The following is a 25,348-nucleotide window of genomic DNA, read 5'->3' as shown; positions in this document are numbered from 1 at the left end:
ATTGAGAACTTAGATATTCTGAAGCCAACCCGTGCAGAGACTTATAAATCATCGCAGCTCTTTGAATTTGCTGCTTGTTTGTTAGATTTTTCCACCCGAGAAGTTTGAACAGGCGACCAGGTGTTAACAAAATGCTCACATAAATGTGTATTCACTAGTAATTGGCCATGTGGTGTACGAGGTTTAAATATATTTCAACCCGTTGTCACGAGAAAATGAGTTAAAAGGATACAAGAAGCATGTTGTCATCGAGCAGCTGAAATCTACACGCCATCACGCCACAGGATTGGTTGTCACTCAGTACACGTAAGCAAGCCCCGGATTCTGGATTCCAGACCCTTGTTGTACGGTCCAATGAGGAAGACGCTATTATATCATTGTTTATTGTCCATTCAAAGTCTAAAGAAACATTGGTACAATATAGGTACGATCGGATACAAAAAAGATCAAAAGGATGCAAACAGTCACATATCAGACAAAACATTTCGGTCTCAGTAGTCAGTAATTAAAGCCTACTCTCTTATCCTTGTTCTCCAAACGACTAAGTGGACTAATGGGTTAATGTGCAGGATTAAGCCGATTCTATGTCAAGAATTGACAGCTTTTCCTTTTCAAATTCAAGTATCACGTATCACATATCACGCACGTATTCTCGCCCAAATCTCGCGTCATCCCTTTCCCAACCTCCTTGGAGATGAAAACGAATAACACCTACCCGTGACAGCTGCTGTGTGTCCTCTGAGCGTACAGGACACAGATGGAGGTGACGGCGCAAGACCACACACAGACAGTGTCCCATCATCAGAGCTACATGCCAGCCGGAACTTATCACCTCGAGCAAACTTGATCGCAGTAACTGAAGAGTAGCAAAGTTGTTTTCTTTGTCATAGATTTTTTCGAGACTCTGCTAGTAGTTGGGGTACAGCGATGGCAAAGTGGCGAGGGCATTCGCCTCCTACCGATGTGGCCAAGATTCAAATCCTGGACACAGTGTCATTTTTTCAAACGTGAGTTGAGTTTGTTGTAGGTTCAAAACCTTGCTTCTCTGCTGGAGGGTGGACTCCCTATAATGGCCTATATGGGAAGGCTTCGCCCGAAAGGGGTTCCTTTTTCAGGATTCAGGTATAAAAAAAGGGGGGATTCTGTCATTTAGTTATTTTAAAGGGCCTTTAATTAAAATATTTCAAACAGACGCACCTTATGGCTCTACCACTTCATTTATTAGGCACTACATGAAAGTGACCAGAAGACCTTTTTGGTGGCCTATTCATAATATGGGCCAGTTATGAATGTATGTGAAAGGGGAATCTTTTTTCAATTAAAGGTGTACGAAAGGGTTACTTCTTCTATCAAAATGGTATTTAAAAGGCTTAGGGGTTGGACCTAGAGGGTCATGCTTCGAGCGCCTTTCTCTGGGTTGCCCGGTTTTCCTCCCTTCACAAGAACCAACACTGGGTTTCAATTCGATCTAGATGCACACGCCCTTTATAACGAGAAAATTACTGGAACATTTTTATTTTTACAATCCTAGACAACAAAGGATTATCCATGAAAACATATATCGAGGACCAAGGGCTGAGAGCTTTTCCTTCAAACGTAATGAAAATTTTGGGGATCTCCAAAAAGCATTGACCTATACTTGGGTGACATTCACAACAATGCAGGGATTTTGTGTCTGTTCTTCAGTTGAAAAGAAAACTTTCTAAGACAGGCTAGTTCATCTGTGTAACATATTATTTTATGCTGACTCACCACTTTTTGTATGATGGTTAAAATTATGATACAATAACATTCCATTAGAGCCTAGGCCCTCTCTGAGATTTACACTCTCTCCGGTTTTTGCGGTGGAACTAAACCAAAAAACATTATTAAAAAAATTATTACAAAGTGTTAGACCCAATAAACGCGTCTGTAGTGTAGCCGCTAAACCAGCGTTTCGTGACGAGTAAACAATGGCTTTGCAGAAGATGTCACGTCACTACAGACGACATCGAATATGATACGTAGTTCCTAGTTTTTCGTTTTCTTTTTTCATTATTACTTTTTGAAATTCTGAAGTAGTTTTAGGAACCACCACTCAGGCATAAAACTTAACAAAGAAGAAGTTTTGAAAAGGAAACAGAGCCCAACAAAGTAGTCTGTGAGCAGGATCTCATTCGCTGCGGTACAAACAAAGGCGAAGCTGCGAGACACGAGTCGGCGAGTTCACGAAGCGAGCCAGTGAAAATGAGAGGCTCTCGTTTATCGTGTCAGACCCTAGCCTTGTCACGCATTGCGTGACGAGCCCAAGGAGGTTAGTCAGGCCCCTCACGGGCTCGCTGCACTCGCCGACTCGATCATATCTCGCGCCTTTGCCTTTGCTTGTGCCCGTAGGAGCCTGCTCGCTGGTTAGCGACAATGCCCTAAGGGAAGGAAAAGAGCAGCATCTCTGCTAAAAGCCGCAGGGGAATCATTTGACTACTGTGTTGTTTTTCTACTGCGTGTAAGCATTTATTCAGCATTATAGCAAGCTCTAATCTGCGATCAGACGTTTTTCTTTTATTAAAAAAGAATAAAAAGGAACGCCTGATCGCAGTTTAAGCAAGCTCAAGCTTTTGGTTTCCGTTGAAAATGAGTGACTTTCAAACGTTCACAAGAGAAAAAGGTCGTTATTCTTAGTTATTTTTAATAAGAGAGGCAAATTATATTTTAAATGATATTTTTTTTAAGATTAAAATCTTTAAGACGGAATCCACCAGAAGTTCGAGTAACAAGTGGACAAAAACCTAGTACCAAGATTATTTTCATCGTATTGCAAACTTCTGTACGACTGTTTTAAATATCTTCTAAAACAAGAAAATCGTTTCTAGCAACACCAAACGTCGAAAACAAATGTTGAACTTCGTATGAAACACTTGAAAGTACTGATGAAATGAAACTGATGATGAAATTTTGCCTGTGTTTGCACAAGTTCTCTGAACTTTGGAATTTATTTTCTCTCATTCCCATGGCAAATTGTTTCCGATGTTATTTCAGGCAATTATTTATGTATTTAGCTTTAAGTAAATGTAAAAATGACTGTAAAATACTTAAAATTAGTCTGGTACCAGATTTTTGTCCACTAAAACCTGAAATTGCTCAATTTTCTTGTCTTAAAACGTTGGATATCTATTGAAAGAAGGCAGGACCATTAAATACTAAATCTCCTTGTAAAGCTCTTTAGAGAATCCCTGAAACTTGAGCAGGAGCTCATCACTTTTGAAAGTTTCAAGAAGCATTCCATTCCAGTCACTCCAAAGTAGGTAACAAGCGGTTGCTCTATTGACGGTAGCCCGGGAACGGAGACGCATTTCCGGCAAGCTAAATACAGCTACAGCCGGAAATCGGAGAAAAGGGTAGGCAAGGTCGCCTCCAATCCTCCCTCTTTTTCTAATATTAAACAAATTGAAGTTTCTTATTCGTATAGATATATTGAAAATGGCAGTCAGTTTGCTACAATTTAGGGGCACATTATCCAATTTGGACCATTTTGATTTTTAACCTACGATGGTAAACACAGTGGCTTTGCTGCACGAATAGCAAAACACTGCTGATTTCGTACCTGTCATAACTGTGGCTAGATGATGTACCACGTGATACAGTCTCTCTGTGCGCTTTGCTTGCGCCTTAAGCTTGTTGCTAGCCTCACGCAATTTTTCATGGTGCGTGGCTCTTGTCAATTCGTAAAACAGAACTTGTGGTCGAGCTTTGGTGATATCTACCAATCCAACTTGCACGAAATATGCCAGGACGTTGTTATACTCGCTGAGGCTTTCATTTAGTCTGAACCGACGATGATAAACAAACAAATCGATGCAAAGGACACTCTTATTGGCGAACACAACGTGCGTATACAAGCTGTCTTCCTCTCCTGCTGTTGTGGTTCCCAGGGTACTGCTCAGTTTCTCCGCGAGTAACTTGATGAGTTCTTCAAGGTAATCTCCGTGAAGAATTTCATTTATTCTCGTTGTAACCTCGTCACTGGACACGGAATCCACGTTCAGTAATATCTTCTGTTTCTTGTCCACTGCACAAACAATCGGCAAACATTCGTCTTGGAGCGCGTTTATGTAGAGTTTAGACGCTTGTTCTTCAAGCTTGTGGCTAACTTTCCGCTCCAGAGAGTAGAGTTCGCAAACAGTTTTAATTTTGGTTTGAATTTCGCTTGGATCTTTCAAACAAGCCGTGCTGAGTAAGGCTCCCATCTAGGTTGAAAGTAAATCACAAACTTTAGTTTGTTGTCATGATTTTTTTAAATTCAAATGAAACGTAGTATTGAATTATTTAAGTGGATCAATGTAACCACTTGTTTCCAAATTAATTCAAAGCCATGAAGTATGAACTACAACTTGTATCAAAGTTTTACAACATATTTTATTGGGCTACATACGTACATGTTAAGTTGACCAGGCTGAAAAAACCACGCACCAACGGAGAAAGGCTTTCATTGCCACATGTTGCTAATATACAGTTTATTGCAAAATTCCTCTTTCAAGGACAAATTGTTTGAGTGAATTTGAGTTTTCACGCTTGACTGTTAGCAAATTAATTATCTGATGATATTTTGAGTTAGACGGCCATTCGTTACATGTACATAGCACCGTGCTGCCAAACAGATGAGCTTATGTCTTCAGTTTAAAACCAAGCGTGATAGAAAGAAAACGTTTCTAGTTATTTACTCATAACGGCTTTGTTTGTCTTCATTGTCAAGAGGCATCAATAAATAATGTAAACACGAGAAAATGGAAAGTGATACGGAATACACTGGTAATACTTCAGAAGTTTTTCTGCAACGAAAAAAGTAGGTGCTGTTTTCACTAAAACCTTCTTTACTTTCTTTATAAGGCAGGAACACAGAGAAGGAAAAGTGTCTGGAAGTGTTTGTAAGAACAAGTTTAACACCATTCTCTAGCACGCCGCTTAGTTGCTTTCGATCATAGGCGATCGAAAATTTCAGAATTTCTCAGGGTTGGACGGTTCGAAGACTCCTTTGCAGTGGGACGATGCGAACCAGATACACGCAAAACACTGGGAAATTAGCGATTTTTAAGAAAGTACTGATGTGATCAACATTCACTCGAAAACACTGACATACAGGCAGTGGCTAAAACGAATGAACTAAGGCTGGTTCCTGTTACATGTAAACAAGTTTCTTAAGTCCATCCTCGGTGACGTTCTTATTAACAGGTATTTTTGAAGCCTTACAGACTCAATATGTACTGAGAAAAAAAAAAGCTGGCGGAGGTGACATCTTTGAAACCTGAAGGTTTGAAGTGGATAGAGTGTTTAATCGAAACAGGAAAAAACTCATTCATCACTAGAACTGATACCATTAAATGATTTTTGTCTGTTTCAGTTGTCTGCCCATTTTTCGATTCTAATGTCCGACCTGGTACTCTAAAAAAAGAACGTTAATCTGTTTTCCCGCTTTTTGAAAGTTAGATCACTGGATACTATAATCTTTCTCCAATCGACTGCCCAGTAACCATGGGCAAGCGCTGAACCGACGCTCTTAAATTCACTGAAGATCGTTTCGCAGCACACTCACTCAAACTAAGATACAGAGATTTCATACTTATCGATTATGATTCACTCTTTATTAACTTCCAAAGAATACAGAATAAAATTCCTGTGCTAGCACAGGTCGACACACGGTTAAAGTACGTTTGTTTCACACATTTTTCACACTGGCTAAATAGGAATTCAAATCACTTAAAATTTCGTTAGAATAGTACTGATGTGATCAACATTCACTCGAAAACACTGACATAAAGGCAGTGGCTAAAACGAATGCCAGTGCACTAAGACTGGTTCCTGTTACATGTAAACAAGTTTCTTAAGTCCATCCTCGGTGACGTTCTTATTAACAGGTATTTTTGAAGCCTTACAGACTCAATCTGTACTGAGAATAAAAAAAGCTGGCGGAGGTGACATCTTAAGTTATCTTCTCATTACGACTTCGCAACATCTTTAAAATCTGAAGGTTTGAAGTGGATAGAGTGTTTAACCGAAACAGGAAAAAACTCATTCATCACTAGAACTGATATCATTAAGGTCGACTCACGGTTAAAGTACATTTGTTTCACCCATTTTTCACACTGGCTAAATAGGAATTCAAATCACTTAAAATTTCGTTAAAATAGGGAAGATGTTTTAGTAACGTTTCACGCAAAACTCAAGATTGAAATCATGAAGAAGAATACTGAAAGTACAAAATACGCTTTGAAATTTCACACAAACTCACAGTCCGTCAAAAGCAAAGAAAAAAAAAATTAATTTGTAAGATTTTTTGCGGTTCGTTGTGATCATTAGATAAAAACTCTTCTGAGTCAATTAAGTGATAGCGATCAGGTACTCTAGTTAGAAATTCTACGCAGTTCAAGACATTGGTTTTGCCAATCGTTTTCCAGTTGGGCTTACGTGGTTGCGTCAGGTTCGTGGATCAGTCGGCTGCCCTTGTTGCCTCTGATTTTGAAGAGGAGCGGTCCCTCCTCCTGTAGTAATCTGTTTGGTGGCAGCGACCAGACTTTGCAGAACCTCTCGTAGGTGTGTTGAAGATTGGGCTTTGTTTTTCATTTCCTGGTGTGCTCTATCTAGCTCGCCGGGTTCCGTCGCTCTGGTCAGTTCGTACTCGAGAACGGGTATCCGAACTCTCCCCAAGTCAATGACACCCACTTGTACGAAGTAGAGCAGAGTGTCCACCTCCGTTGCGACGCCTCCAACTCGAAGTTTGAACCTATGGCGGTAGAGGTAGTAGTCGATACGAAGGACGCTTTTGTTGGCGTACACGACATGCACGTACTTCTCTTCCACGACGTCAGTTGGTTGTGCGAGAACTTTTCCCACGACACCTTTAATCAAGCCTAAGAATTCTGTGAGGTATTTGCCATTGAGGTGTTTCTCCATTATAATTCCTATATCTTCTTGGTTGGATACTGTTGGGTTAAACAAGAAGTCGGAGAACGTGTCCACTGCACAAATTATCGGCAAACACTCATCGTTGAGGGCTTCAATGTACAGTTTGGCTTTTTTCTCTTCATACTTTTGGAGCATCTCTCCCTCTCTCTTGCGAAGCACAGCAACTTCTTCATGTTTGCCCTCCCGACTTTCGATCTCTTGGCTCAGGGTTTGTCCCATTTTGACGGTACTCACTTTTGGTGTTTAGCTCCACAACTGAGATTGCAGTGAAGGCTAGAGTTAACAGAGCCCACTTAAATACTGCTCGATTCTGTTCAATCCTACCCGTAGGGGTGTACTCTAAGTGGCATCGGAAATGCTTCAAATTTCAAAAGTTTCATATGCGTCATTGCAATTAATTTGGTATCGGAGACTCAATAATAAATAAATTTTCCTTTGTAGAAATGGTAGCGAAGTTTTCCCGGATGCCGAAAGCCGGAATTTAAAGTGCAGAGTCGTTGAATTCTCTGTCTGGGCATGTTCCAGCGTTAATATAATAACTGAGTTTTAAAACGCAAACAAAATACTTGAACTAATTGCAATACTCGGCAAACGACGTCAGTAGCTTTTGTCAACGGAGACTCATCAGGTCCGTGTTTTAGTCACAATTGTTACGAAACTCGTATATCTTATCAAGCGATCAAAATTTATTTTTTTCCGTTTTGTTAATGTGTATTTAAGAAATAGAAATCATGGAGAAAATGTTCGTAACGTCGTATAGAGAACACTGTGAGGGAAGGAAAGGAAAATTATTCGTTTATTTCCATTATGACGGGCTGATTGATCATGTTGAACTCTATTTTGTTTCGGTTTGGCACCTGTCGAGTGAGGTGTGTTTTTTTTCGTTTAGATTGCATTTCTGAAAGTAGATAATGTTGGCCATTGGCGCGGAATATAAGAAAAAAAAAAAAACAGGGAAGTTGCCAAGGAAGTATTAAAAGAATATCTGAGGTAGACAACAATCGAAAAAGTGAGGGAAAGACAAAAAAATAGTATTTGGCAACGAAAGTTCATTCAGTATAACATTTCAGCTGACTACAAAATTTTCCGGTTTCACTCACGACTGAATGTAAGTTGTGTTTTAAGTTTTTGGCAACACAGTATGATGTAACAAATATTGAATTCTTCACAATTCTCTGCAACTTTGAGAGTCCAAGAGTTCCCTGTTTGTTCCATATTACAAAATGTTGATCTTTGTTCTATCGAACAACCTGTAGACGTCTAGCTCGCTTTCCTAACATTCTTCATACTGACCTAATGCTAAAGTAAATCGCAGCGTTTCGTGCCCCTGAAGTGATACTTGTAACCAGTTTGAACAGCAGGCTTTGTTCCCTTTATTTTATGTATTACCAACAAAAAAAAATGTTCCCACGTAAAACGTCGAAATCCAGCCAGTTCAGCTGTAATCTTGGCGGGGGTGCTCGATTCAAACTTAAGGGTGCGTTCCTTTGAGGTGATCTGGATCAGGATCAGTGATCCAAGATCACTCGGATCATGGTTCATCAAAGGAACCGATGAATCCATGACCAGAGTGGATTCATCGGTTCCTTTGATGCACCATGATCCGAGTGATCTTGGATCACTGATCCTGATCCAGATCACCCCAAAGGAACGCACCCTAAGGTGCTATGATGTTTGTAACACCGGATGAACCATCCAAACGCATTAGGAATTACAGGAACTAGACCGTGACAAAAACAGACATGAACTTATTGTCTCGATAAATGGCTTCGCTTTTGAAAGAAATGTTAATGAAACAGTGTTAAACAATAAGCTAATATCATTATATATATCCGCCCGGGCTTGTTTGGGAGAACCACTTCAACTACTTATAAACATGTATAATTAAAATACTTATAATAAGCTCAAGTCCTTTTCAAAAATAAAAACATTTCAGTGTTAACACAAACAGTACGTTGTGTTCGTTTGTGTTTCCTGTTTTTTTTCCTTCTTCTTCAATATGATGTTCTTTCACCTCAGCCAGTTTCAGATGAATTATGTCTTTTAAAATCGTTTCAGATGATATCCGAAGACTGGCTTTGCGAAAATCGTATGTAGCGCTCAGTGTTCCATGGAATCTTTACACAAGAAGTTTATTTCGGCACAAGTTGCTACATGTTTACGTGCAAAATCGTTGAATGTCGCCATGAAATTACATCGAATAGTTCGTGAACTGTAAAAAGTTATTTTATGCAAAGACTTTACACAGGGTATTACCAATTTTAAATTCCTTAAGTCGAGACCAGTCAACATCGATCGAGCAGTCACCTAATCTATAAAGGCAGTCAATTCAAATACACAACTCACTCTTTTGAATGGGGCTTACCAAGGGAAACTGAAACCCCGGCAAAAACCTAACTGCTTCTTTTTCAGTTGAAAGATCGATGTCAATTCAAAAGAGACCAAGATTTCAGTTCTGTATGAATAGCTGAGTCATTTGCTTCAAGGAGTCCTGTTTCGAGTTTCTGTCTCTGTCTTGTTTTTAATTACCGCGCGAATCACTCGTCACGGTCATGAATGTATGTTCCCCCGGAAAAACAAAACAAAACTGAAGCTAAAAAATTTCCTTGAAAACTTAGCACTAGATCAAAACAAACAGGACTGCTATATGTCGACAGAATATTTTTTTGTTTTACTGCTGATCGAAACGTTGCTGATGTTACATCTTCAATCTTTAATGCGAGCTAATGCAGTGTTTCGGCAATTGCACGTATCAGTGGTGGTGGGGGAAGACACATTTGAAAGTTTTGGTTGGGTTGTGCGTCATGTTTCGTGAAACTCTTACCTTATACACAAGTATCAAACCAAAGATACCATTATCAATACTGGGCTTATTGCAAACCTGACCTGTGTATCGATATCCTATGCAAGGCCAGAACCTGCCACCTCAGTCAGTTTTTGTCAACATTTGAGATCAAAATGGCTCAAAAACTTTACCTTTTGGCAAGAGATCAGCGTCTCTCGCCTTTGACTTATAGAAAGGTGTAGCCTGCGTAGCAAGCGTTTCTTTGTTCCCAAACCCCACGGAAACGCTTGCTACGCAGGCTAAGAAAGGTGCAACCCCCCTTCCTTGAAAGAACAACTGACCGATGCAACCTTGCGATGTTTTAAAAATTTAATTGCTTTTTAATCAGCCTTCATTCCAATAGTTCTGAAGTTCAAAGTAGGAAAGGTAGAATTTCATTCTGCTAAATAACTTTTGTCTAAATTGCGCTGTGCTTCATGACTTTATCGGCAGAACTTTAAAAGAACCACCTTGTACAGTGAATGCTGCACTGCACGAAAGACTACGCAAAATTAGTTTGAATTTATTTCATCGAGAAGTGAAATACTCGTACGTAGCAAACGTTTTCAGCGAAGAGCATTTGAAGGACATGGCGGAGATGTTTTGATATCGAACAAATGTCGTGTTGTGCCCTGTTTTGTTGAAGGACGACTAATTTCAAAACACCTGTTGTTCAGTTCAAGCCATAGAGCTTTTATGCATCGCTAGCCGAGTCATAGCACAAGATTCCTGTTTCAATGACTTCTCGTGGTCGTTAATGAGTTCAGACCACTCTATTCAATAACACTGAAAACACTTGCCTTGCACACTTAAAGCACCTAATGTTAGACTAAAGAAAACGGCTTGGGCGTGTAGTGCATTTGAAAAGCCAATATTTGAAATCTTTTCACGTCTGACTGGAAAAGAGACGCCGGAAAGAAAACATTAGTCATTAGTGACGCAGGTAAGCAAACCGACAACTTCGTTTCCTTTAACAGGAAGACGTTTTTAAAATTTTTTCCGGTTCCCTGTAGATATCTGCCTAGGCAAGTTTAAAGATCTGACCGACGCGCGCTACAGAACAACAACAGGAACACATAATGTTCGATAACATGTTCCGGTCGTCTTTCAGATCTGCTCCCGGCAGTCGCTTTTTAAGCGCTGAACCAAGGCGTTGGATTGCGTGATCGATGTTACCGCTGAAGAACAGTATTTTATTTTTGTTTTATTTTGATCGTGACGTTTCGTGTCAATGACATGAAGTAGCTTGCAAAGCTTTGTAACCACTCGGACGAACACACATGGGACTGATTTTGTAAAACTTGGACGTGTCTTTGGTCATCAAAAAGTGTTAAATCAAATTTGTTGTCGTTATGCGAGTTCAATGGGGACTAAAGAAGTAGCGGCAACAATCGCAGTTAGTTAGTCTTCGAAAATGTTCCGTGCAAAAACTATTATAATGCATTAAAAAGAATTTCTGTCGGATTGAAATGTGCTTATCGCTGTTCCTATCGACACATCCAAATATATATATAACTGTACTATGAATAAAGACTGAATATCGATCGGCCCAAGGCCTTGATAAGACTGACGGAACGCGGTGAGGTCCGTATAAAAATGACCAAGGGCCGATATTCTCCCAGCACGGTCCAGAGGAAGCTTTGTTAATAAGAGACTTATCACACGATCACGGACTGGAAAGACACCACAAAACTTCAAACCCACAACTCTGATTGAAAAGTCGCCAGGGTCGGCCCGCTTCGCGTTTACTCTGACGTTTTTTGAAAACAAGATTGGAAGTAAAAATAAAATTAGATCTCGTTTAAGTTAATTCTTTTACAAAGACGAGCCATAAAGCTTCCAGAAAACTTGCACTCTGGGCGCGCGGGATGCTTATACCAAGTTCCGCACCCCACACTTTATTTAGTGCAAAAAGGAAATGACACTAGAATCTCTCGGCCACCTGTGAATCAGGCTACTGTCATCATATCAGATAAAAGCTCTATGCGAGCATGCCCAAATGACAGCAAACTAACCTACCTTGAAATCTCCCCCTCCCCCTGGGGGTCAGGTACCACTCCGCACATATCACCCCCCCTCTTCACGACAATAATGCAACCTTCTGCCAAGGCAATAAACCCACTCAGCTTTGGGAAATTCCATGCACTTTAAGGACTGTGTCACGCTGGACAGCTAAGTACATACCACATTCTCTACTCAGCAGCTGTCAGAGTGACTCGAGACTATGGACACAAGCTCAAACCGACGCCACCCCCGTGGATTAAGGGCTAGGGACCCCAAATAGGTATCCAAAATTAGCCCCACTCCTGTAGATGTCTCCACACTTTCTGGTAACGGAGCCCCCCCCCCCCCCCCCCCAGAAAATAATGTGCAACGCTAAGCTGAAATCGATACCTGCGACATCGATTTCAGCACAGCTCACGGAGTAAAATTAGGTATGCGTTTTTTAAAACTTCAAGGAAAAGTGCAGTTGTGATGGCTGTTTGTTTCGTGGTCATACATTTTCTGTAAAAAAGCATGTTCTTTCGCACTCAGATTAAGTCACTGTCTGAGCCCATGTAAGGTTGACCTGCCCCTCGGCTTGGAGACGTAAGATCAGTACATATAACCCTGCTGTGCTTAAAATTTACCTTTGGCTTCAACTTTATAACAAACCAGTTTGATTTTGACAGTGTTGCATGTTTATGATCTGCAGCCCCTACCTTCATCTAAAAAAACCAAAGTCAAATTGAAATTGAAAACAAGAAAATCGAAAAAAGACTAAATCAAGTCAAACTGGTTTGAAAAGTTTACGAACAAAAATAACTTAACAGCACAATCAACAGACCCTTTTTTTCGAAACTCCAGGTTGATATCGTGTGAAAATTCACCAATTCTTTTCAGTGAAAGCTGTCACTTCCCCTACTATTAAAAATCATGACTCTGCAACATATTATCATTCTGGGTTGTCCTTTTCTTTCATTAAAAGGTCATATTTTACCACGCAAAACAGTATCTAGCTAATCAATCAACAGCTTAATACAAGCAATTTCTGCTTTAGCCACTGACACAATGACGATAATTATACCTGATGTTTTGGACTGTCTCAGTCATTATCAAGGCAGTCTCAGCGAAACAATCCTTCTTTTTAATGTGTTTCGTCTTTGACGGGAAATACAATATTTGTCCCCGTGACATTGTCAGTCCCTGGGTAACTAGCGCAAGTCCTAGGAGTATATAGTCGCGCGCTAGCGATGAAGTTGTACCTGAGAACAGGCCCCCGGCGAGCGCGAACGAGATCGCTTCGCTCTCCGAATTCTTTTCGGTCCTCATCGGGAGCCTGTTCGCAGGTTACCAAGGTCTGCATGCGAGTCCCCGTTAAAAAAAAAAAAAAGAATGATTAAAGTGTCTTGAATCTCAATAGCCCAAAACGTCGTGAATACAATGTTTTTTGCCTGTTTTTCGTATCCTTAGCCTATAAATTAATTAGCCCGCGATTTGTCAGAATCACCTTTCGCAGGAATCTCACGTCAATTAAAAAATGAGTTTATATTTTACCTACCAATGTCGCGGTACCCTTAAGTCATTTAATTTGCTTATCACTTTCAAAACTCTCACGAAACTGATTCTAGGACAAATCGATAAAAAACGAATTAAAAATTTTAAAAACTAGCCGTCGTGGTTCACGTTCTCCAGACAACGTAGAGTTTGGTCATTTTACGTTGTTGTTTTGCAGAGGACGGCAAAGAAATGACCCAAGAATTATAACGCACGTGCACAGCCATTGTTCTGCTCATTAAACCTTTTGTTTGGCGACGTTGCGGTTGCCGTCGTGGTTTTCTTAAACTGCCTAATAAAGCGTCAAGAAATCCTTGTCAGTGGAGTTCAGAACAACATGCTACTCAAAATTAAGATAGACCACACTTAATATACGCATGAGAACTCGAAAACTTGCAAAAAAAAGGGCGATTAAGCTCAAAGACATGCAAAAGACACGCTTTTGACACAGAAAAAGCCTCAACTAGAGAACCCACAAGCAGTTGCAATAAATACCACTGACCTGGGGTGGAGTACTTTGTAAATCATTGGGTAGAGGTGTACCCCTGTAACAATGAAACCCTCACCCTATACTAGACGATGATAAGCTTGATTTTGCAACCCCATTCTACACTAGGCACCAAAACCCCCTACCCTATCCCAGACTAGCTATTTCCATGCAGAAACCTTTCCACTATCGTAGTCTTACATACGTTGACTAAACCAATGTCTTACAGAGCTCGAGGTCACTTTCGAGTTTCAATTTCTATTAGAGAAACCCGGGTAAAGAACTCTGTTCTAGACTCAATCATTTATACACTGGCCACTCTTCCGGTAAATTATACCTTATTTTCGACCAAAACGGTCTGATTTCTATACCCTATCTCCAGACTAAACCGCCTGAAAACTATACCCTTCACAGCTGCACTTACCCATATAGCTTATACAGCACAAACTTAAATAGCACAAGCGCGCGCGACGTAGCCGCGAGCGCGAAATCGAGCGGCGAAGCTTGGCGCCTTCTCACTAGACTCTTTCCCGACGGATCGCTTTCCTCTTCGCCGCTCGCGCGCGTGACTCAAAAGTGAACCTGCTCGCAGGCTAAAGCATTGGTAAACAAGATGTGATCATGATTATTATCATATTGTAATTAGCATGTCAAGATTCAATGATTCACAGAGTTAAAGAAAATTTTTGGAGGGGATTTAGACTTGATGTTATATCTCGGGGGGGGGGGGGGACTCCCATATAAAAAGGACGGGGGTGCTCGTCGTATTTTTTACGGGTTAAAAAGGCGGTTTTGGTACCTCTTAGGGTGTTTAGCCTCAAAAGGTCCACAGCGGGAGCTTTTGTTCTAAGGTTTTTTTGCAACACTGAATGATGAAACAAATATTGAATTCTTTACAATTCTTTGCCCCTTTAAGAGTCCAAGAGTTCCCTGTTTGTTCCATATTAACAAAATGCTGATATTTGTTCTATCGGTTCTACTGTAGACGTCCTAACATTCTTCATACTGACCTTATGCTAAAATCAATTGCAGCGTTTCGTGCCACTGACAACCAGTTTGAACAGAAAACTTTACCCCCTTTATTTTGTTTCTTACTAACAAATAAAAATGCTCCCATGTAAAACGTCGAAATCCAGCCAGTTCAGCTGTAATCGTCGCGGCGCGGCTCGATTCAAAAGGTGCTTTGATGTTTGTTACACCGGATGAACATTCCAAACGCATAAGGAATTACAGGAACTAGACCATGAAAAAAACAGACATGAACTTATTGTCTCGATAAATGGTTTCGCTTTTAAGAGAAATGTTAATGATACAGTGTTAAACAATAAGCTAATATCATTATATATATCCGCCCGTGCTTGTTTGGGAGAATCACTTCAGCTATTTACTGGGGTATCTAACAGATAATAATGCTGCGGCACATTCTATTGATAGTGACATATTTTACGCAGTGATTCATCTACAACTTCATGCATGATGACACATGGATGGCGAGGTGTGACAAGGGATCGTGACAAAAAAGCACATAATGATCTGACGCATGTTTGAACATAAAAAGATACACATCAATCTCCCCTTTACCAGATCTCGAAAATCGAAAGATGTGGATTTTGTAGGAGCAGAAATCTAACTTATAAATTCTGTATTGATACGCATTAAATGTCTCAAGAATGTTGACAGACTGTGTCGAGGACGCGTCCATCGCGATGTGTGAAAATGCTAAAGCTTTAGCTTAAATTCATGTTTGGATGAAAAGAAATAGATCGCAGCATATATGAAATTAGCGTGTTCTACGGTTTTCGTTTGTTTTAATTATTCTGCGAGCTTTAGGAGCGACGATTTCTCTTCATTTAAGAATTCGGCCAAGTAGGCGAGACTGCTAAGAAATGACATACTAAGTTTAAAATTAAGATGTCACAATTAATCGTCCAGATTTACAAACTTTCACATACTGCATGCATTAAGAACAAAAGCAAGAGTTGTGAAAGCAGGCACAATCTTCTTCACATCGTTTTACAGCTAAATCAGAGCAAAACACAACCACTAATCTTTCTCACTGGAATCCACGCGAAAAGGCGTCCTCCTGTAGTTCGTGGCGCAACGCACTCTGGTAAAAAGTGGCGCAGTGCATTCTGGTTAAATGCGATGCATTCTGGTAAAAAGTGATGAATTCGAGAATTTGGATCCCCTTTTACATATTCTTCTTAAATCCTGTTTATGTTGCTGCTCGCTCGCTATGCTCGCTCCGCAGCAATAAACATGTATAATTAAAATACTTATAATAAGCTCAAGTCCTTTTCAAAAATAAAAACATTCCAGTGTTAACACAAACAGTACGTTGTGTTCGTTTGTGTTTCCCGTTTTTTTTTTCCTTCTTCTTCGATATGATGTTCTCAGTTTCACCTCAGTCAGTTTCAGATGAATTATGGCTTTTAAAATCTTTTCAGATGATATCCCAAGATTGACTTAACGAAAATCGTGTGTAGCGCTCAGTGTTCCATGGAATCTTCACACAAGAATTTTATCTCGACACAAGTTGCTACATGTTTACGTGCAAAATTGTTGAATGTCGCCATGAAATTACATCGAATAGTTCGTGAACTGTAAAAAATTATTTTATGTAAAGACTTTACACGGAGTATTACCAATTTTAAATTCCTTAGGGACCGTTCATTTTTTATAAGGTAGGGGGGGCTGGTGGGATTTGGGGGGGGGGCCCATGCGAAAAAAAATGGCTTTCGAGGGGGGGCCATCCCAAAAAAATAAGGGAAAAATGGCATAATGTTTGAATATCAAAAAAATTGCTATAGAATAAACATAGAAGGCAGGATACAAATTTATTACAAACTCTCCTTCTGCTTTAAAAAAACGTTTGGCGACAAAAAACATCTGTAGCTACTGAAAAGAAGTATTTAACACTTATTTTCGAGTGCAACTTTCACTGGCACTCATCTTCATCTTCGCTGTCGTCGAGTTCTTCGTTGCCGCTTGTGCTGCTATGGGAGTCTCTTTCACCAATGCTGCAAGAAGCAGCAATGCTTTCCGTCAGAGTGTACTCTTCAGGGTACATGAAGGTGTAAACATAATCTCTGACTTCCTGCTCAAGGTTTGTGGTGATTCTGCTTCTTGCAGCATTGGTGAAATAATTCCCTTCCAAGAGCTGTGCGATGTATGGCCCATCTCTTCTAAATAACGACGTGGCAACATCCACAACTTTAATACACTCTTCCGGGACGGCCGTTCTAGGAGGGTACACAAGGCATTTTGGAAAATCATTTCCTAGCAGGTTTCCAACACAGATTCCGTAAACTCGTTGGACGTTGTTTTCAGTCCGCATCCTCTTTCTTTCATTTGACTTTCTGCGGTTTTCTTTTTTCCTTCTCCTTTTGTTGATGTGCTGTTTGAGTATGCCCTTGAATATGCTGTTATAATTGCTCTTCTTATTTTCTAGTGCTTCCATGTCCTGCGTGACCTTCGTCAACTGAGCTTCTATACATTTGATCTGTTTTACATTAAAACTGTGGGCAAATTCTTCGCCCTGCTTCAAAGCAAGCCAATTGGACTGAAAGAGTGTGGAATAGTGTTCCTTTACATCTTTCAATATGACATTCAACTTTTCCACCATTGCTCTGTGCTCTTTGATGGAGAAGTTCAGTTTTCGTCCATCACTGGGCTTCAACTGGTACCCTGGCATGGAAAACTCACTCACCCTTTCTGAACAGCCATCCGCACTTAGAAAGATTGCTTCTTTTGCTTGTAAGATGTCAAACTGCCTGGATCGTTCAGCTGTAAACCTTTTCTTAAACGACTCGTCGCTTTCGCCATTATTGCGCATTTTGGAATGAGCCTCTTTCATGATGCTCATGTAGTAATGCACTCTTTTCCCGATTGGAAAAGCCCTTCATGGGCATGTTATTGTTTAAATTTAGTTTTGGCTAAAAATTTTCAAACCAATTGGATTTTCATTTCTCTTTGTTCTGAATTATGACAATGAACTTGAGACATTGAAAATTAAGAAATTTTAAACCATAGATAAATTTAAACCATAACAAGTATGCTAAAATTTATAAAAAGTAATCCACTATTTGCAAGATTTGAGAACACTCATAGCTTTTTGTTCTACCTGCACAGGGCAACATTTATACATGCCTGTCACTAGAGTAGAGGGAAAAACCTTCCAAATAAAGACATCTGTAAATTAAATGTAACAATGTGTTTCACACAACACATCAACAGATTTCCAGTTTTCTCACAACACTTTGTACTTGGTTCAGTATCACAATGCAGGAGCAAGGAAAGACTCTGTTCCAGGCCACTGTTACTTCCGTAAGATTGAGAAGTTTATGAATGAGCACTATGAGGAGGGGGAGAACTACAGGGAGTTTCTAAAGTTGTCCTGTCAAGAAAAGGAAGGAGAAATTTGTTCTCTTTGTTGTGAATGGACTGGACCACCCATAGAAAGATACCCTAAACCAGTTCCTGACGGTTCCTGACCATTTCTGCCTACCGGAATACCACTACCTCTCCTACCAGAAGACCCCAAAAGAAGGGCGTGATCCAGATGACTGGCAGCTAAGGGTCCAAGCGAAGAAAGAGCATGGAAGTGGCAGGCTGGTTTTATCTGACCCAGAGAGTGTTGCTCTGTTTGCAGATAAGTTTATCGTCAAATCAAAGTTTGTGGTGGATTATCTTCAGCATCTTGAAGTGCTGGAATTAAAAAGGAAAAAGAGAGCAGGAGAAAAGGCAAAGTTAAGTAGGGACGCAAAAGATAAATCACAAAAGGATTATCCTTGGACTGAGTTGTGCGAAGATCTAACCAAGCTTAAAAAGCTCCGTGTTCCAGAACTAAACAAGTACTTGAACCACCACGGGCTGAATCAGCATTTGAAACGCAGCAAGAGTGAGAAAGTAAAGGCAATTGTAAGACATTCATGCTTGCAGCAGAAGAGTCCTCTCAGAGCTGGCCAACCAACACTGAGAAATGCCAGGACATTGACACAAAATGACAACAGGGCAAGTGCTGACAGCAGTGAAACGGATGGAAGTGACAATGATGAGTATGACAGTGATGCCATTGACTCTGGGGGAGAAGATGACTCAAGTGATGTCATTCTTGCATTCATCAATTCAGATGAGGAAGATGCCAATGAGAGGCCAAATGCCACACGCTCAGGGCGAGCCATAACTACAAGATCCGAAATTGACTTCTCTTTCTTTTGATTTGTTTTTTAAACAACAGCTCTCTGTAGTATAGGGATTCTAATTTTGTCTTCATAGTGAGCGCAATAACGTGAAGTAGGGGGATAATAGAGAAATATCAAAAAAGTTGAAATCTAAATTTTGTTTGTTCAATTTTTTTTGGGGGGGGGTCATCCCAAAAAATTACCGCTATAAGGGGGGGGGGCCATATGAAAAAATTGGTAAGCTGAGGGGGGGTCATGCGATTTTTAAATGGTGCTTCCCAAATCCCACCAGCCCCCCCCTCCCTCATAAAAAATGAACGGTCCCTTAAGTCGAGACCAGTCGATATCGATCGAGCAGTCACCTAATTTATATAGGCAGTCAATTCAAATACACAACTCACTCTTTTGAATGGGGCTTACGAAGGGAAACTGAAATCCCGGCAAAAACCTAATTACCTCTTTTTGAAAGATCGATGTCAATTCAAAAGAGAGCAAGATTTCAGTTCTGTATGAATAGCTGAGTCATTTGCTTCAAGGACTCCTGTTTCGACTTTCTGTCTTGTTTTTCATTACCGAATCACTCGTCACGGTCATGAATGTATGTTCCCTCCGGAAAAACAAAACAAAACAAAACAAAACAAATCTAAACTAAACTAAAGCTAAAAAGTTTCCTTGAAAACTTAGCACTAGATCAAAACAAACAGGACTGCTACATGACAGACTGTTTTTTGTTTTACTGCTGATCGAAACGTTGCTGATGTTACATCTTCAATCTTTAATGCGAGCCAATGCAGTGTTTCGGCAATTGCATGTATCAGTGGTGATGGGGGAAGACACAGTTGAAAGTTTTGGTTGGGTTGTGGGTCATGTTTCGTGAAACTCTGACCTCATACACAAGAATCAAACCAAAGATACCATTATCAATACTGGGCTTATTGCAAACCTGACCTGTATCTCGATGTCCTATGCAAGGCCAGAACCTACCACCTCAGTCAGTTTTTGTCAACATTTGAGATCAAAATGGCTCAAAAACTTTACCTTTTGGCAAGAGATCAGCGTCTCTCGCCTTTGGCCCCCTTCCTTGAAAGAACAATTGACCGATGTAACCTTGCAATGCTTTAACAATTTAATTACTTGTTAATCAGTCTTTATTCCAATAGTTTTGAAGCTCAAAGTTGGAAATGATAGAATTTCAGTCTGCTAAATAGCTTTTGTCTAAATGGCCTTGTGCGTCATGATTTTGTCTACAGAAGTTTAAAAGAACCACGTACGGTGAAACTGCACTGCAAGAAAGACTACGCAAAATTAGTTTGTATTTATTTTATCGAGAAGGGAAATACTCGTGCGCAGCCAACATTTTTAGCGAAAAGCATTTGAAGGACATGGCAAAGATGTTCTGACATCGAACAAATGTCGTGTTGTGCCCTGTTTTGTTGAAGGACGACTAAAAAAGGCACAAATTTCAAAACACCTGTTGTTCAGTTCAAGCCGATAGGCTTTTATGCATGGATAGCCGAGTCATAACACAAGATTCCTGTTTCAATTTCTCGTGGTCGTTAATGTGTTCAGACCATTCTATTCAATACTAAAACACTTGTCTTGCACACTTAAAGCACTTGATGTTAGAATAAAGAAAATGGCTTATGCGTGTAGTGCATTCGAAAGGCCAATATTTGAAATTTTTTCACGTCTGACTGGAAAAGAGACGCCGGAAAAAAACATTAGTCATTACTGACGCAGGCGAACAAACCGACAACTTCGTTTCCTTTAACAGGAAGACGTTTTTAAAATTTTTCCGGTTCCCTGTAGATATCTGCCTGGGCAAGTTTAAAGATCTGACCGACGCGCGCTACAAAGCAACAACATCAAGACATAATGTTCGATAAAATTTTTTCCGGTTCCCTGTAGATACCTGCCTAGGCAAGTTTAAAGATCTGATCGACGCGCGCTACAAAACAACAACAGGAAGACATAATGTACGATAACATGTTCCGGTCGTCTTTCAGATCTGCTCCCGGCAGTCGCCTTTTAAGCGCTGAACCAAGGCGTTGGATCGTGTGATCGCTTTAGAATATTTTTTAGTCTTCCACTATGTTCCGCGCAACAGCTATTTAATAGAATGCATTAAAAACAACTTCTGTTGGATTGAAATGTTCACAGTTCCTACCGACTAGTCCGTGACACAGCCTGTCCAAATATATATAAATACTGTGAATAAAGACTGAATATCGATCGGCTCGAGGTCTTGATAAGACTGACGGAGCACTCTGTATAAAAAAGACCAAGGGCCGATATTCTCCCAGTACGGTCCAGAGGAAGCTTGGTTAATAAGAGACTTATCACACGCTCACGGACTGGAAAGACGCATTAAATTTTCAACTCTGATTGAAAAGTCGTCTGGACCGGCCCGCTTCGCGTTTACTCTGACGTTTTTGAAAACAAGATTGGAAGTAAAAATGAAAATAGACGATCTCGTTTAAGTTAATTCTTTTAGAAAGACAAGCCATAAAGTTTCCAGAAAACTTGCACTCTGGGCGCGCAGTATCATTCAGTAAATACTCGGTAAAGTATTGAACCGGCAATATGGCAATCTGATCGGCTGATTTTAGTTATTAGTCCCCTGACCTGACCTAGTTGTGTAATAATTGGTGATATTCGGCAACTTGAGTCAATATCAATCCATAGTTGCGAGTTGATTGATATCGACGATCAAAGCCAATCAATAAAGGCGCACGACAGCCCCCGTCACTCCAAAGGCTTTTTCCATAGAAATAGGGACTTAGAATTAAGAAATTCCTAAAAGCGCTTGGAACGAGGTTGAGCCTCCGTAAATATTTTCGTTCTCAGGCTTAACGACTCTCAACCGATAATAAGGGGGGAGATGGGAAATTCGTAGGTAATTTAAAATATCACTTTGACTTACAACTAGGATGACCACTCTACACATTTGCCATAATGGTATAGCACCCAGGTAGAATGGTGTGAAATTGAACATCGAAAAGTGTCAAAAGTACCTCGGGATGATGGTTCTCCACTTAGACTGGCAAAACTAAGAACGAGTATAAACAAAACGTAAACACTTCGAAAATATGGACACCTCCATAATATGGACACCTCTATAATATAGACACCTCCTAAATATGGACACCCTCATAATATGGACATTTTCATAATATGGACACCTGTATGATACAGACACCTCCAAAATATGGACACCTTCATAACATGGACATCTTCATAATATCGACACCTCAATAATATGGACACCTTCATAATATGCACGCCTATATTAAATACAGACCCCTCCAAAATATGGACATCTTCATAAGATGAGCACCTTTATAATATGGCCACCTCTATTAAATACAGACACCTTCATAATATGGACACCTCCATAATATGGACACCTTCATGATATAAACACCTTTATAATATAGACACCTCCATAATATGGACACCTCAATAATATGGACACCTTTATAATATGGACCCCTTTATAATATGGACCCCTTTATAATATGGACACCTTTATATTATGGACACCTTTATAATATGGACCCCTTTATAATATGGACCCCTTTATAATATGGGCACCTTTATGATATGGACCCCTTTATAATATGGACCCCTTTATAATATGGACCCCTTTATAATATGGACCCCTTTATAATATGGACCCCTTTATAATATGGACACCTTTATAATATGGACCCCTTTATAATATGGACACCTTTATAATATGGACACCTTTATAATATGGACCCCTTCATAATATGGACCCCTTCATAATATGGACCCCTTTATAATATGGACACCTTTATAATATGGACCCCTTTATAATATGAACAACTTTATATTATGGACACCTTTATAATATGGACCCCTTTATAATATGGGCACCTTTATAATATGGACACCTTTATAATATGGACCCCTTTATAATATGGACCCCTTTATAATATGGACACCTTCATAATATGGACACCTTTATAGCATGGACACCTTTATAATATGGACACCTTCATAATATGGACCCATTTATAATATGGAAACCTTTATAATATGGACCCCTTGATAATATGGACCCCTTTATAATATGGACACCTTTATAATATGCACGCCTATATTAAATACAGACCCCTCCAAAATATGGACATCTTCATAAGATGAGCACCTTTATAATATGGCCACCTCTATTAAATACAGACACCTTCATAATATGGACACCTCCATAATATGGACACCTTCATGATATAAACACCTTTATAATATAGACACCTCCATAATATGGACACCTCAATAATATGGACACCTTTATAATATGGACCCCTTTATAATATGGACCCCTTTATAATATGGACACCTTTATATTATGGACACCTTTATAATATGGACCCCTTTATAATATGGACCCCTTTATAATATGGGCACCTTTATAATATGGACCCCTTTATAATATGGACCCCTTTATAATATGGACCCCTTTATAATATGGACCCCTTTATAATATGGACCCCTTTATAATATGGACACCTTTATAATATGGACCCCTTTATAATATGGACACCTTTATAATATGGACACCTTTATAATATGGACCCCTTCATAATATGGACCCCTTCATAATATGGACCCCTTTATAATATGGACACCTTTATAATATGGACCCCTTTATAATATGAACAACTTTATATTATGGACACCTTTATAATATGGACCCCTTTATAATATGGACCCCTTTATAATATGGGCACCTTTATAATATGGACACCTTTATAATATGGACCCCTTTATAATATGGACACCTTCATAATATGGACACCTTTATAGCATGGACACCTTTATAATATGGACACCTTCATAATATGGACCCATTTATAATATGGAAACCTTTATAATATGGACCCCTTGATAATATGGACCCCTTTATAATATGGACACCTTTATAATATGGACCCCTTTATAATATGGACACCTTTATAATATGGACCCCTTTATAATATGGACCCCTTTATAATATGGACACCTTTATAATATAGACACCTTTATAATATGGACACCTTTATAGCATGGACACCTTTATAATATGGACACCTTCATAATATGGACACCTTTATAATATGGACACCTTTATAATATGGACACCTTCATAATATAGACACCTTCATAATATGGTCACCTTCATAATATAGACACCTACATGATATGGACACCTTTATAATATGGACACCATTATAATATGGACCCCTTGATAATATGGACCCCTTTATAATATGGACACCTTTATAATATGGACCCCTTGATAATATGGACCCCTTTATAATATGGACCCCTTTATAATATGGACACCTTTATAATATGGACCCCTTTATAATATGGACCCCTTTATAATATGGACACCTTTATAATATAGACACCTTTATAATATGGACACCTTTATAGCATGGACACCTTTATAATATGGACACCTTCATAATATGGACACCTTTATAATATGGACACCTTTATAATATGGACACCTTCATAATATAGACACCTTCATAATATGGTCACCTTCATAATATAGACACCTACATGATATGGACACCTTTATAATATGGACGCCTTCATAATATAGACACCTACATGATATGGACACCTTTATAATATAGACACCTTTATAATATGGACACCTTCATAATATAGACACCTTCATAATATGGTCACCTTCATAATATAGACACCTACATGATATGGACACCTTTATAATATGGACACCTTTATAATATGGACACCTTTATAATATGGACCCCTTTATAATATGGACACCTTCATAATATAGACACCTTCATAATATGGACACCTTTATAATATGGACACCTTTATAATATGGACCCCTTGATAATATGGACCCGTTTATAATATGGACACCTTTATAATATGGACCCCTTTATAATATGGACACCTTTATAATATGGACCCCTTTATAATATGGACCCCTTTATAATATGGACACCTTTATAATATAGACACCTTTATAATATGGACACCTTTATAGCATGGACACCTTTATAATATGGACACCTTCATAATATGGACACCTTTATAATATGGACACCTTTATAATATGGACACCTTCATAATATAGACACCTTCATAATATGGTCACCTTCATAATATAGACACCTACATGATATGGACACCTTTATAATATGGACGCCTTCATAATATAGACACCTACATGATATGGACACCTTTATAATATAGACACCTTTATAATATGGACACCTTCATAATATAGACACCTTCATAATATGGTCACCTTCATAATATAGACACCTACATGATATGGACACCTTTATAATATGGACACCTTTATAATATGGACACCTTTATAATATG

The 25,348-nt window shown here is 39.3% G+C and overlaps 1 protein-coding gene across 1 annotated transcript; it reads right to left on the bottom strand.

Annotated features, from left to right (window-relative positions):
• Positions 1-3,046: 3,046 nt before the first annotated feature.
• On the bottom strand, positions 3,047-4,223 carry LOC145490497 (uncharacterized). The gene has a single exon (XM_081469604.1). It carries the CDS (start codon positions 4,221-4,223, stop codon positions 3,516-3,518), a length of 708 nt encoding a protein of 235 aa, XP_081325730.1. The 3' UTR covers positions 3,047-3,515.
• Positions 4,224-25,348: the final 21,125 nt, after the last annotated feature.

Source organism: Orbicella franksi, chromosome 6 (genome assembly GCF_964199315.1).
Source record: "Orbicella franksi chromosome 6, jaOrbFran1.1, whole genome shotgun sequence".
NCBI lineage: Eukaryota > Metazoa > Cnidaria > Anthozoa > Scleractinia > Merulinidae > Orbicella > Orbicella franksi.
The sequence above is the reverse complement of the archived record's forward strand: the minus strand, read 5'-3'. Positions and strand labels throughout refer to the sequence as shown.

Coding starts and splice junctions, on each gene's coding strand:
- LOC145490497 (XM_081469604.1), bottom strand. CDS start 4,223: ATGGGAGCCTTACTCAGCACGGCTTGTTTGAAAGATCCAAGCGAAATT.